General features: G+C 41.1%; 1 protein-coding gene across 1 annotated transcript in view; it reads right to left on the reverse strand.

Annotated features, from left to right (window-relative positions):
• The window catches only part of DCBLD2 (discoidin, CUB and LCCL domain containing 2), a 68,053-nt gene that overhangs the window by 25,583 nt on the left and 27,214 nt on the right, over positions 1 to 15,256 (reverse strand). The window contains exon 2 of the mRNA XM_075854441.1: positions 4,607 to 4,834. Within this exon, the coding sequence (XP_075710556.1) occupies positions 4,607 to 4,834 (228 nt within the window). The remainder of the gene's footprint in view (positions 1 to 4,606; positions 4,835 to 15,256) is intronic.

Here is a 15,256-nt window from a genome sequence, read left to right on the forward strand (position 1 = left end):
ATTTCTCGCTGTTTTATGCCCGCGGCGCTCAATGGCCGCAGGCGAAAAACGGCGCGATAATTGCCGCGAAAACCGGCGTGCAGGGAGAGGAATATCTGCCTCAAAGTTCCAAACGGAATTTTGAGGCAGATATTCCTCCCCCAAAATACTCCGTGTGAACATAGCCTAACACACACACACACACATTTTCATAATAAGCCACACCAAAAAAAACAAAAAAAAAAATAATGGCATTTTTCTTTTTCAAAGATCGTAACAATTCCCCCCTCTATTCCATTTAGGCTCTGTTCACATTTGGGGATTTGCGTTCCATAAGAGGTTGATATTTTTGATGAAAAGAATAGTGTAGAAAAGACCGCATTATAAACCAATAGTATCAAAAATGTGTCGGTCATAGCTGTCATGATTGGTTATAAATGAGCCATGATGCCAATATGAACAGAGCCTAATAATTGTTCTGAGGTTTTGCTTGTTTAATTAAAACGTTACTTCATAAGAAAATATATGCAAATGAAGGCTCCATTACACCTCTTGCACACGACAAAGTTCGGGCCGTGAAAAACAGTCCGAGTGTCGGCCGCATTTCCCGGCCCGACCACGGTACAGGTGAATGGGACTCCCGACATCAGAGACATTTTCTGATGCTAGGAGTCAGACTCCCCAGGGAACTTCGGTTCTGTGCTGAACAAAATGATACAGTATGGAACAGCAGTTCCGTGGGGAGGCAGAGACTCCTAGCATCATAAATGTCTGATGCCAGTTCCCGCTCACCTGTACCGTGGTCGGCCCGGGAAATGCGGCCAACACTGACTGTTTTTCACGGGCCAAACTTTGAGGTGTGTTAGTCCGAAGAAGGCCGAAAAATACGTTTCCTTTTGGCCTGTGTCGGGCTGGTACACATCAGTGTCCCTTTTTTTTTTTTTTTGAAGGACGGAATAGCATAGTAGACTCCGCTTTTCTATTCTGCTGGATCCCACAAAAAAAACAAAACAATGGATACTGCGCAGCATACATTTGTTTTTTTAATATGGGAGTCTATGGTGGCCTATACCACTGTTCGGCATATGTCATCGGTATGTGTTTAACATACGTCACAGGTTGTTTTTTTAATAGCCATTCATGACGGATACATTAAACGGATGTCTGGTAGTGGCATTTGTCATCCATAGACTATAATGGCATTGGTTGAACAGATCTGTCATGAACACTCACGACGTATCTGTTTAACAGTTATTATAGTCTATGGTGACGTATGCCACTGTGCATCCATCACAGCCTACATTCAACATTTACATTGGGTGCTTTTTCCAGGCGTATACGTTAGACGTAGGCCAAAAATGTGACATCACAAGGGCCTAACATGTAACTCCAAAGTCTTGTCCAATGTGCGAGGTATATGAGAATGTTACTCAATATTCATTTCATGTGAGTGGTTACCATCAGCAAACACTGCAACACGGATGTGTACGCATCAGAGTTTCTTTTGATGGTTGGGAGCACAGACAGGAAAATTATTAGTGCATGCTGGGAGATGTAGTGTGCCAGCATCCCTTGCTGGTGACCTGCACGATTCAGTGTAATCGTTGGAAAACAAGTGTAAAGGATGGCAATGGCCGGATACTGCAGTTGACTTTCAGTTACACTGTACACAGCTCACAGGAGTCATATCGTATTATATAAACTTACTAAAAACAACCAAAGAAGAGACAGAGACCTGGAAAACATCACACGCTGAAATGAATACGCAGTCAGTGCCGAATTCCTTGCCATTTAAAGAGAACCTGTGAGCAGTTTTGAGCCCTCAAATCTAACAGAGCTCTACAGAGGAAGGCAGGGGGCAGCGTAACGATACCGGTTGTGAGAAATCGATGTTTAATGCCCCCGCCCCAACGATCGAAGTACAAATGAGGTGGCCCTTGATATTTATGTGCTCCAGACTCACTGAACACTGCCAGCCCCTCCCCTCTGCGCTCTAGTGAACTCCTGATTGGACAGTAGAGCGTCACTCAGAGCGGAGAGTGGTATTTGCGATCGTGGCACTGGCGGCATTAAACTTCAAGTTGCATGATCGACATGACAGGAAGTGTTACAATGCCCTCCCCCTCTATCTAGCGCTCTTAGCAGTTTTAAGGGCTCAAAACTGATGAAAAATTCTAAGTGCCTTTGTGTTTATCACTTTGCAGACAGGATTACAAAATCTATACAAAAAAAGTTTGTTGTTTTAGTCACTTGCCTAATAAAAACAAAATGGCGCCAACATCTATCCCATAGTACGTGAAGTGTGAACATGGAAGCACTAAATCAAGGCAACAGCTTGGACTTCCTGAAAAAGGAAGCACAAGCAAAATGACAGAAGAAAAAAAAAACCTTCCATGATATCGACCATGAGCCCTGGACAGAACTGCAAGGAATGGCATCATGGACATGGCAGGGCGCAAGTGACCGTTTGTCAGGACACTGTGCCATCAGATGATGCATGATCTACGGTGGAGATATGAGAGAACACCTCTGTAATAGGGCATGCAATGGGGAATGCCACGATTTTATTCTTACGGAATCAAAAAGGAAAAAAAAAAAAAAAAGAAAAGAAGAATACTCGGAATGTTTCTGTATGACTATGGAGGCAGGGTAAAGCTCCATACACATCTATGGGTGCCCTATTTTGGCTCCATACAACAGTGAGCCATAATACAGCTGTGCATATAAGGCCAAAAGGTCATCTTGGCTCAAACTGGGAATTCTGCGATCTGCTGGGGGTTTGTGCAAAGAGGTAAGAGTTAAGTCCACACACAGCGATTTGCTGCAGTAACTTAACAGCATATCCACAGACCGTTGCAAGGAAATCCACACCAAGACAACCAGCCATATAGATGAAAGAAATGAAAATGCGGCACTCACCCGTTTGCAAATCTTCTGACCAGAAGAACCAGAAGAAGCGCGATCTCCAGCGCGAAACAGGCTGTAACCTACAACTAGCTGTCCTCCCTGTAATGCTTTTACCCTCGCCAAGGTGACACAATAAAGTTGAGAAGATTTGCAAACGGGTGAGTGCCGCATTTTCATTTCTTTCATCTATATTATACTACAAGACCGTCTGTTTTTATGCTGAGCACCGCCCGAAGTTTGCTTAAATGAGGAAACCCTGACTCCACTTGCATCTATCTGCCTGTTCCATGCTGTGAAGATTGAGAGTGGTGCTGACTTCCTTCTACTGTGCTTGATATTATGGCTATACTTCCCTGACGCTCCCTTTTTTGCAACACTTCCCTGACTATCTTTTTACGTTCAACTTCTAGTGATGAGTCGTCGTCACGTGACCGATGCAGCTCCTGTTCTGGCAAGCTCTACCTGTCCTACATGGTCGGCCATTCATCTGAATGGCCGCATGTAATACTACATTACCCCTGAAGCAGCTACTGCTGGGGAAATGTCTGGCCATGTGAGCCTTCTCTGCAAAATGAACTGTTTGTGGTGAGTCAAAACCGCAGGATTCAATATGAAAAGTGTGGTCTCTGATGAAACAACCAGTTAAAGAGCCTATAGAACTAAAATGGTAGAAAAATTATTTGTTAAAATTTTTTTCTGCTAAGTGAATTCCATCAGAACATTTTAAAAAGTTGTATTCGAGGTAAAGGAAACAGCCTAAAAAAACAAGACGTTGTGACTTCAACAAGTAGTTAAACTTTTTTTTAGGTGGGATCACACACACCATTTTGATGCAGTCTTTGGATCAGTTTTTTTAGTCAAAGCCAGAAAAGGGAGGAAAGGTATAAAAGAAAAAACAAAAAACGTATGCATCTCCTTTCTTTTGTATTTACTCCGGTTTTTGGCGAGAAAAAAAAAAAAAAAACCCGGAAACAAAAACGGCTAGCAGGATCCGCATTTATACCACTGTGGTATACAACAGAGGTTTCAGATTTTCATATGTGCAGCAGTGGGAAACCATGAATATACAGATTACAAGTACAAACACTATTCTTTTGTATTGGACAGCTTCTCCCAGCTCAGTCTAGTTACGATGAAGCCATCAATTTTCGGTTATGTGGAAGGAGTAGAGCGCCATCGTGTTAAGTAAGCATTATGTGAAAGAATACTTAACATTGGGTGCTCCAAAAAGTTATCATGTGAGGATCACAAAACCTGTAATAACAAATTTTCTTAAAAACAAAAGGGGATTTGTAGAGGCATGTTCATATACGGAATGCCTGTTTTTGACACAATGAACAGTCATTGATCTTCTTGTTAATATTGGATCGATCCGATCGGTTTTCTCTCATTGTTGACTGTACTAATCTTTTATGTTTTTTCTATAATTCCCTTCTTAAAAAAAAAAAAAAAAGCCAAGTTATAACAACCAAAAGATGTATCAAATTGTGAAGTCTAAGTATCGAAGATATAATTGCAACTTTTTTGCTTAGCAATTCTTGCGGCCCTTACAATTAATTTTTTTAAATTATTTTTATTTTGACAGACACCAAATATACTAATTGGCTAAAATGCTTGCTGCTACAGAGAACAAGACAAATATCACAAATTGGGTAACGTTTGAGAGCTTTCAGTTATCTGGATTTCATAGGATAGGTTTACAATTATGAAAGCTTCTTACCTAGTTCGGTTCTTGAGGCTCCAAAGCCATCATAAATCCTCAAGTAACTGGAATGACAGGAATCAACATCCTCAATATCGAAGTCTCCAAACTTCAGAAGAATCCTTTTACCGGGTTTCACTTGTATTTTCCACTCACACACAGTGTTGTTTGGGTATGTATTAGGATAGTTCTTCGATGTAAAAGTTCCACTTTCTGGACCAAAAAATGTGTAGCCACAACCATCACCTAAAAATAAAAAATAAATTGTAAACAAAAATTAAAAAGGTATATATTAAATAACAATCACATCTATTAAAAGTCTGCATACATAATGCTCAAATAGATTGTACAACAATAATCTCCACTCAAGACAAAAATCGGCAGGGGGAACTGAAAGGTAAAAAAGGAGAAAATAAAAAACTCCTTCAACTGCTGAAACAGAATGATAATTACATGAAATCGTTCAGACAGGCCTGAGGGCACCAGTCTGCAATTTCTGGTTCTATTCTCACTCCGTTACCATGCAGAAGCCACTTTAAAGGTCCCCCTACCTAAATGCATAAACACAAAGATGATTCATAAGCCACCTAGTCCAAAAAAAACAAAACCATAATACACCTCTGATATGCAACGCAGTCCGACACTTTTCATCATTAATAAAGTTACTCATCAGCATGCTTGACTTGGTTATACGTTGGTCAGTTGGCCTCAGCTATTAAACAAGTATCCTCCCACAAACAGTGGTCCTCAAGCTCAACAATGTGAAATTTTAACATTAAGGACCAGTTCACATTGCGTTTATTCCTTCCGTCGAAGGTATACATCGGAAGGACTCCCGACATATATCTCCGAGGGAAGGCTGCAATGTATTCCACTGTATAGAAATACATTTGGTCCTGGAGGAGCTCCTGACATCACTGTCCATATATGGAATGTGATGTCTGGAGCTTTGCAATGCCAAAGTCCCTGTCTATAGCATCAGACGTCCTCAGGCCAGGGTTTTCCGGCCCTGTGGAAGCACTTGACATCACGGTCCATATATGGACAGTGATGTCAGAAGCATCGCGATGCCAGTGTCCCCAGCCAGAGCGGTCCCGACTCAAGACACCAAGGCACAGTGCCCCCAAATCCCCCTGCAACTGCAGGAATGTTAAAGCAGTCAGAGTCCCCAGCTGCTATCTCTGCCCACGGAAGCTACATCACTGGAGCTTCCCTGAGGTAGCCCAAGTGACGTGCTGGCAGTGTGTGGGGAGAGGAAGAGAAATCGGTGATCCTCTGCCTGTCCCTGTATGGCTGTAGAGGATTCCAGAAGGAGAGGTAATATGAACTTTTCTTCATGTGATCACCACCACTCTCCATCATATACGATAGAATGCTTGCTCACTTATGGGGGCAGGGGGAGGTCTTTTTTTAAAATCTTTTCCAGAAAAGGAGTGAGAAGATGAGTAGTAGTGCATCTAATCACCCCACTGTGCTTAATTCGGCCATTTACGGACTCCACGACCTGGATGTTTACCAGCGTCCAGATCATCGGTTCAAATAAGAGGAACAATTCACTTGCACCACACACAAACATCCATAAAGTTTGTTACACTGTCCCTATCCTAGCTTTCCTGTAAAATTTGCTGACCGGTTCTTCAGTGATAGCCGTTACAAGCTACAGTCATCGCAATAACGATCACTCACTAGAGAGTAAATGTCTAAACATTTCTGATGGCTGGAAAAAGATTTTCGTCAGTCAGAAGATAATTTTTTTCCCCTGATGTTCACCATAAACAATAGCTACCAACTAGTACTACTTCATCTAATGCGGTTTTGTTGTTTTTTTACGTTTAGGAATTGCGATAATTCATTAGGGTTAGGCTGGGTTCACATGTTGGTCAATTTGTGCATTTTCTGCGATGTTCGAATGAATCGCAGCAAAATAGTGTGATTTTGCTGCAATTGTTTTAAAAAAACATGAAAAAGCTATTTGACTGCAACGTGTGAACACAGCATTAGTGTTTGTATAGGGGGGGGGGGTGGAATATGAGATACCTATATAATCTCTCGTTTAGTTTGCATGCAAAATTAATGGGTGCACTCTTGTGGTGTGGTATGTATCAACTCCTCACCTCTATACAGTTTTTCAGAGTACATTTTATTTCGTTTTTTTGCAGAGTACATTTTGTTTGCATAAGGGGTCTGCTTGGGTACGCATTTTAGTTAGGCCTCATGAACACGGCCGTGCCCGTAATCACGGACGGCCGCAGGCTGCATTTTCGGGTCGTGCTCCCATACAAAGTATGGGAGCACGACCCGTAAACCGCAAAACATAGAACATGTTCTATTTTTGCAGTACAGTTCTACGTCACGGACACCTATCCATAGCAATACAGAAAGGTGTCCGCTGCCAATAGAACCGAACGGGTCCGTAATTGCGGACAGTATTACGGTCCATAATTACGGAGATATTTTCTTACAGTCGTGTACATGGGGCCTTACAAAGTTGAATTTTAAAGCAATTTTTGCTTGTATCACTGTTTGATGCATAGTTGTGTGAAGGTGCTGGTTTGTATGAATCAAGTTGTATTTTTATACCTAGTGAGCTATGCGCGCTCAAAAAAAATAATGCCCTATTCTGGCCTGTTCTTGCAAAACAGACTCGCCCATTGAAGTCTATGCGTGCGTGAAAACAAAACGGACAGTACACGGACAAAATCTGTGTGCTGTGCGTTTTAGAATCAGTTGCTAAAGAAATGCAGGAAAAAGAAAAAAAAAAGAAATAAAGTGAAACCAGGAAGTGCTTGCAGAGGAGAAAAATGGACAAGAAAAATGGAAACCACACGGACACACAAGTGAATCAAAAACGGTCTGTTTTCAGCGGACGCAAATTTAATACGTGAAGCTGGACATGGCTGTTAACCACACACCAGTACAGCTTCAGTGGTCAGGTTGTCGGCTTTCAGGAAATATATAGGGTTTGAACTCACTTTTATAAATGGTGTAATCCGAGTATTTTATAGGTTACTTTAAAAAAAATAAAAAAAAATTCCAGCTTAAAACAAGGTTTTTGGTCTGTTCAATTCTGGTGATTTTATGAAGATATGTGCATGAAGACATAGGCATACATTGAACTAAAATGTGACGTGAAATTGCATGCTGCTGTCTGTGTCTATAAAGTGCGGAGTGGCATTTTGATAATGTGCCAGATGTGTATTTTCTGAAAATATATAGGTATGGGGGTTTAGTATGATTTTTAATTTTTATTTGGTAATTTAGGTGTTATTTGAGGTTTATAGGATTTTAAATTAAATGAAAACTGCCTTAAAAACAGTTTACATGTAACAATAATTAGTTTCAGCTGTTGAAAAGGTTATTGCCTAGACTTAAAGGGGGATAGGTTATAAATATGTTATCAGTGGGGGTTCCGACCGCTGGGACTGATCATAGGGACAGCTAGGTAGGGCCATTCTCATGAGCTCCATATGAATGTAGCGGTGTCTTCAGCAGCTCCATTGATTACGGTAAAACCCCTTTAATGCATGAAAAGATCATAAACGATTGTTTGTCATTGATCAAAACTGATCGAGCATCCATAAAAATATTCACAAAATGTAACCTCTACATTTGCAATAAACATGTACACAGCGATGCCATACCTTTTCTAAAATGGCAGCATATGTACGGCAACTGTACTGATGGAAATATCAATCAGGTAATTGTAATGATCACTCCGATCATTTGTGGTCAGAAAGAAATGCTATGAGTAAATTAACCTTTAGGTAGTACAATAATAGATTGTACTAGTATAGAGAGAATATAGCACCTCCCCAGAAGGAAGATCAAAGACATGACATTCCTCTGCGTGACACTTGGTCATCAACTTTCAGCTAAACCACAAGTATGTTCGGAGAACATGTACCACTTAAATATTTCAGCTACAGATACTTCCTTTACGCATGCTTCACTTCTGCACTTTCCGAGGGTCAAGCCAAGGTTTAAATATAACTGAAGCAAGAGACATAACATTTAGGGTGGAGAAGATGTTCCACAGCTATTAAATGTCAAACTATTATGATCATCCTTGATTTACAAGCCCCTCATATGTTATAAAGCGCTGACAAGAGACATTTTCACCTACACCCATCAGAAACCACAAATGAAAGCGGATCTATAAGAGCAAGTGCCAATAAGCAATCACTCCGATGCGACATGGTTATCTTTGTTAGGACTTTACATGGTCAAACTTGGTAAGACTATTCCCCCAATAAAGAACTCCGTATTATTTAGAACCAAAACCTCAGGCGATCTGGGAGTTTGACTATATGCAATAAAAAAAACAACTAGCCTTTACCGATCTCCCACATCTATCAGACCCTGGAGGTAGCTGAATATTTTCCAATGGCTTGGGTAATGTTTCTTTGGCTTTCCCTCCTGACTTCATCCAATCATACTAGCACTACACTCTTCAGTGTGGGGACACAATGAAATAATCTCTTTGCCTTATTTTCCCCCAATTACCCTAACTACGATTCACCATTGCTCCTGGATTTGAAGGGTTCACTACCCTACTGGCATCATCTCATCCCCCACCCATCAAGAAAGATATCCCCAATCCTTGAGATGTTTTCTGGTACCTCGGGCCCTGTTTATAATGTATGCCAGGAAAGCTCACAACATCCACATGCTAAATTTGTCCATAGGGCTTTATTTGCCTGAAGGAGGCCAAAAAAAGGAGAAGAAGAAAAAAAAAAAAAAAAAAAAAAAGGGTCCTTTTGGCCACTGTTGGGCTGGTTGGTGTCGATAGAATGAGATCCCACAAAAAAAAAACGTATACTGCACAGTATACTTTTTGTTGTTTTTAAAAAAAACAAAAAAACTTGTTAGCCAATAAGTAACATATGCCACTATATGGCATATGTCACAGGCATCCGTTATACCTATAAGTCATGAGATTTTCACAACGTTAAATTGTAATGCCTCCTCTACTCCTCACAACTTGCTGTACAGAGATATTTCAGCCCTTTCACTCCCCTAGTCTAAAATTCACCTGATGAAAAGGACGAGGTCATTCAATAGCTGTATTAAAGAAAAAAAAAAAAAGTCACACAAGCCACAGGTCTCAAACTGGAAGTATATACACTCATATACTGCTTTACAAATATGTTAAACCGCCTTTACACATTGGATGAAAGTTTAAAGGGCTAGGTCCCTTCACATCGTGTTTTTGCCTTCCTTTTGAGGGTATACATCGGGGGGGGGGGGGGCCTCTAACGGAAGGCCAAAACATTCCACTGTATAGCATACAGTGGGATACGTTGCATGGAGAAACTCCTGTAATCACTGTCCATATATGGACAATGACGTCAGGAGCTACCCCAGGGCCAGAGTCCCCAGGCATAGCATCCCTGGCGCTGTGGAAGCTCCTGACATCACTGTCCATATATGGACAGTGAGGTCAAGAGCTTTTCAATGCTGGAGTTCCCAACCAGAGTCGGCAACGCTGTGGTTGGGGATTCCACCCCTGATGTCACTGTCCATATATGGACAGTGACGTCAGGAGCTTTACAATGCCGGAGTCCCTGACCAGGCACTGGGGAAGCCCTTGACGTCACTTTCTGTATATGGACAGTCATGTTTAGAGCTTTTCAATGCCGGAGTCCCTGACCAGGCACTGGGGAAGCCCTTGACGTCACTTTCTGTATATGGACAGTCATGTTTAGAGCTTTTCAATGCCGGAGTTCGCAGCCAAAAAGTTGGCAACGCTGTGGCCTGGGCTTCAAAAGACATTTTGACTGTCTTCCACTGGCAGACAAGGTCGTGGGAGATAGCTGTTGGCTAAATGCTTTTTTTGGCCAACTGGACTAGTGCATCAATAGCAGTAACTCCCCATTGGTGGGCACCAGCTTTGAGTAGTCTACTTCGTTCTACTAAGGCTATGTTCGCAAAATGACAAATCCATTGCAAGTCAACGGAGTCAGTCGTACAACAAAGTCGGAACATTGTCATGGCTTCAATTCTGAACGGAAGCCACAACAGAGGTCATTAGAGAATTAGGGTTTTGCATTTTCCTAGATAGCTCTTCAGACGTTTGGAATGTGTAGTCTTTTCATGCGACTAGTAGAATATCTCACCAGTCCACATTGAAAATTGGGTGTTCTGCATTCCTACGTTCTTGTGACCTAGAGATGTTCCAGAATGGGTTTTACAATTGTTCTAGGAAACAACAAGCAGCTCCATTTTTCAAAAATGAGAAACATTGGAGCAGAGAATCACTAACCACAAACATGGTGATGACCTCAATAGGTCTGCAGAGGAATGTTGGGATGGAGCCAGATACATGGGCTTTCCTCAGGAAATTACATCAGTCTATTTCTTATCCTGAATGAAAGTTAGTTTTCTTTCTGTGCCCCTATTTATATATATATTGTTTTCTTGCGTTGCATATTTATAGAATTCACTGCACATTTTTGAGGAATATTTTCTGCATCCTCGTGACAGGAAGGATCTCTTTCCTGAGACTCAGGAGCCGGGAGTCAATAGGTCTAGAAATGCTTTGTAGCAGAGCCTTGGGTGTCATTAAAGCTAGCGACGGCCGCACATGCCCAACGCCCTGAAATATAATGTTCAAAGTTTCTGAAACGTCAGACTTTCTAGCTGTACAAAAAAAAAAAACGTAAAACTGTCAAGTGACCCAGTGCATTTCTAAACAACTTAGCAAATACTTTGGTTTGCTTATTTTGTACAATTTAGTCTTTTGCCGTCTTCTCCATTAACCTCCAAAGTGAAAGTAAAAATTAGGCAAGTTGCTACTTGGAACGTGTCCGCAGTTTAGTTGCTCAATTTCCCCCCCAAAAAATGTACCTGAAAAACAAAAAGTAGCTCTACTTGTACCAGAGTCATCTGAACGCCCATTATGCACCACTCGAATAAGAAGAAACAAGCAGTATTCAGATTTTTAGCTTTGGGTAAGATTAGAGAAGAAACCATGACACGTAAGGACTTATTACACAGGGTAAGCCATGAAAATAGAACCAGGTTTCCCTTGTGTGGTTTGTAGAGGATAATGGAAGAATTATGTATTTACTCGTTACAGGAGACGCTGGAAGTGGTTTCTGCCAGCAGTCATGCAAGTAGTTCCCATCTTATGTTCAGTAACACCTTTTGCAACACCACACGTTCCATATTCCAGTCATGAATTTCAAATTGCTATTTCAGTTTGGCCACTTTCTGGAGTTTCGTTTTCTAAGGCCTCGTTCACATCTGCGTTGGGGTTCCGTTCATTGGTTCCATCAGACCTTTACGTGAGGGAAACCCATGAACGGAAAGCCAAACTGAACCCATAGCTTCTTTTTGTACTACCATTAATTTCAATGGTAACGCTTGCGTTGCAAATGCTTCCAGTTTGTCTCCGTTCCGTAAGGTTTTCGTTTTTAGCAGAAACAACAGCGTAGTCGGCTGAGCTATTGTTAACACAAAAGAAAAAAAAGGAAACCTTAGGGAACGGAGACAGACGGAAACCATTAGAAACGGAAACGTTTACATTGAAATCTATAGTTTCCGTTCATGGGTTCCCCTGATGGAAAGGTCTGACGGAACCAATGAATGGAACCCCGACGCAGATGTGAAGGAAGCCCAACGCTAGGCTCACACCACGTTTTTGCATCCTGTTGAAAGGTTTTGTTTTAATTTATTGGTCCAATTTACCTTTAAACACAAAATGCAACTGGACACAAAAATGATGCAGGCTCATTTATTCTGTCCTGTAAAAGAACAGGATCCAGACAGATCTTTCCTTCTTTTTTTTTTTAATAGGAGTCAAGGAACCTTTTTCTATCATTTTGAAAAGAAGAAAAAAAAAAAAAAAGAGACATTTCAACAAAACACAAAAAACATGGTGTAAACCTTGCCTAACATACAGATTATTATACTTCACCTAGTGGTTTTATCACAGTAGTGTCGATCTCTGTACGAAGTAAACATCAGAAAAATCTAATTCCACTAATGTTTGAATGAATAAATGCAAGTTCAGACCACCGTGCTAAATAAGAACTTTCAGACTTAGCGAATCACAAAACAACTTGTCCCGCAAAGAAAACAAGACTCACAGCTCAAATGAGGGTAAAAAAAAACAAACAAAAAACACAAAACAACTATGGCTCTCAAAACGCAGTGACACAAAAACAAACGATTAAAACAAAAAAATTAAAAGGTGCCGCGATCAAGGCCCAAAATAGTTGCAGGCCTTAAACTTTATTTGCTGAAATTTGAGAAATTCCTTTACAACCGCCCACTGCCTTGACCGCAGGTCCATCGACGTCGTCATCTATTGGTGTCACTGCGCTTTTATGAACATGCCCTTGCAGATTTGCTGCAGATTTTGCGTGCATTTTTTTAAGCAAAAAACAAAATTGGATGCAGGAGAGCTGACCTATAAGGCCTTCCTTTGCATATTTCTTCTGTTTAGGTTTCGTTCTTGGTTTTGGCTTGAAAAATACTGGCAAAATCTGCAGCAAATCTGCACCGTGTAAACAACGCCTAAGATAGGCTTTTGAGCGCTCCAGTGAGCGTTCATTCTCTAAGAAGGAGCTGTCACTATAGCTCCTATTCTTAGAGAAGCCTGCTGAATACAGATGGGATCGGAGGCAACGCTGACCCCAGCCGTTTAACCCTTTGATCTCATCGGTCCGAGACATGATCAAAAGGCGACTCCCTTCCTGGATCAGTCAGCCCTGGGGACCTAGAAAGTACCCCAGGGCTGTCTGCGCAGTATGCCTGCTGTTTCAGGACACTGTGTGTTGCCCTAAGAGCAGCCTGTGTCATAGTGAACCTCCCACTCCCGTCTCCAAGATTTTTCTCGTACTGCACTCGTCCTCTGGAATGCGCTACCCCAGACAATCCGATTAATTACCAATATCCAGTTTTAAACGTGCCCTGAAAGCACATCTATTTAGACAGGCCTATAACATTCCCTAATCGGACTCCTTTCCATGGCCCTCCTTTTAGATTAGTCATCAGAATAAGATTCCCTCACACTCCTTCTCTTCACGTCTGTCATACACATACCGGCTGGTGGCCGGCTCATGCAGCTTTATGTTACCACCCCATATGTATAAAAATGGCAGGACCATTGTACAGAACAAACACTGTTACACTTTGTGTCTCCCTTATTTCCTCATAGATTGTAAGCTCTTGCGAGCAGTGTCCTCACTCCCCAGGTTTGAATTGTAAATTAACTTTGTCACTATGTAATGTCTGATATTGTCTGTACATGTTCCCTCTAAATTGTAAAGTGCTGCGTAATATGTTGGCGCTATATAAATAAAGATTATTATTATTATAGTGACCGTGTCATTTATTAGCATACAGGAGTATACCAATACATAAGTAAAAAAGATAAAAGTTGTTAAAAACTTCATGGGTAAAAACATATCATTTTTTTTGCCCATACATTACATAAAAACAAAAAAACGACACATTAAGTATCTACACAACCGTAATAACTTGAAGAATAATTATTTTAAAAAAAAATTAAAAAAAAAACACCGAAAACCACTTTTCTATATTCACGCTGCAATAATAAATTACATAACTTAGACCGTAAAAAAAATAAAAAAAAATTTACCCCCAAACTGCGCAGAAAAGAATTACAATTTCTCCCGCATAAAACGGGGCCTCATATCACCATGTCAATGCAAAAATAAAATAAGTTATGGCTGAGAGGCAAAAACGAGGAGCTAAATACTAACAACGAAGCAGACAAGATGTGACATTTCTAGTCACATCCACAAAGCCTTAGTCCAGTGATTGACAGAAGGAGCTTCTCCGATGCATCATGCAGCAGAACCACAAGTCTTTCTAGTAAGGTCTAGATGAAAGCAAATTACTTACACAGTAAATTAATACAAGTCACTGGGGTATTTCATTAGGTGTATTGTAAATAAAGTAAACCACTCTGACAAGCAGTAAACACTAGCAATTGTATTTCTGCCCAGTGCCAATCGATCGCGGAACAGTGAACTCTGCGAGACTGCAGAGCAAGGACTGGCGCAGCGAGAAACATTCTGCATAGGCTTCATTGTAATGCCAGTATTCACAGCTCCCTCTGGTGCAATCTCCAGGAAAGCTTCATTAGCAAGTTACAACGCTCTAAAGGCGATCGGAATTACAAAACGCAAATCAAGAGGAATTGTAAAATCTATTTTTACAAATAATTCCTAGGCGCCAATGTGTCCGAGAAAGGATATTTAATGTTTAAAGGGGTCATTCCAAGACTTTTTTTTTTTTTGGAGGGGGGGGGGGGGCAATGTCTTTTCTAGAGCAACATACAATAGTGGCAGGACGTGATCCTTAATCTAAAACATAACCTTTAAATCGGATTTGTTTAAGAAGATACAAAAAATTAACTAACTTTTCTACAGTAACGTTAGTGTATTTTAAAATCAATTAAAATTTTGTTTTTGGCCTCTGTTCCCGGTTCCCCTTGGTCGTGACGTCACATGGCTAACTGCCTTAATGTACGGTGCATCATCAGCGATGCAGCATAGACAGGGCAGTGCTATCTCCCGAGCTACTGCGCTAGTGCTGAAGTAGCTCGAACTAATGCGCCATAGGACTCCAGAGAAGCCGCTCTCATGCCGCATCAGTCATTAAGTGACGTACGTGAGGGAAGCTTACTTTCTGGAG

The sequence above is a fragment of the Rhinoderma darwinii genome, chromosome 2 (genome assembly GCF_050947455.1).
Source record: "Rhinoderma darwinii isolate aRhiDar2 chromosome 2, aRhiDar2.hap1, whole genome shotgun sequence".
Classification (NCBI taxonomy): Eukaryota; Metazoa; Chordata; class Amphibia; order Anura; family Rhinodermatidae; genus Rhinoderma; species Rhinoderma darwinii.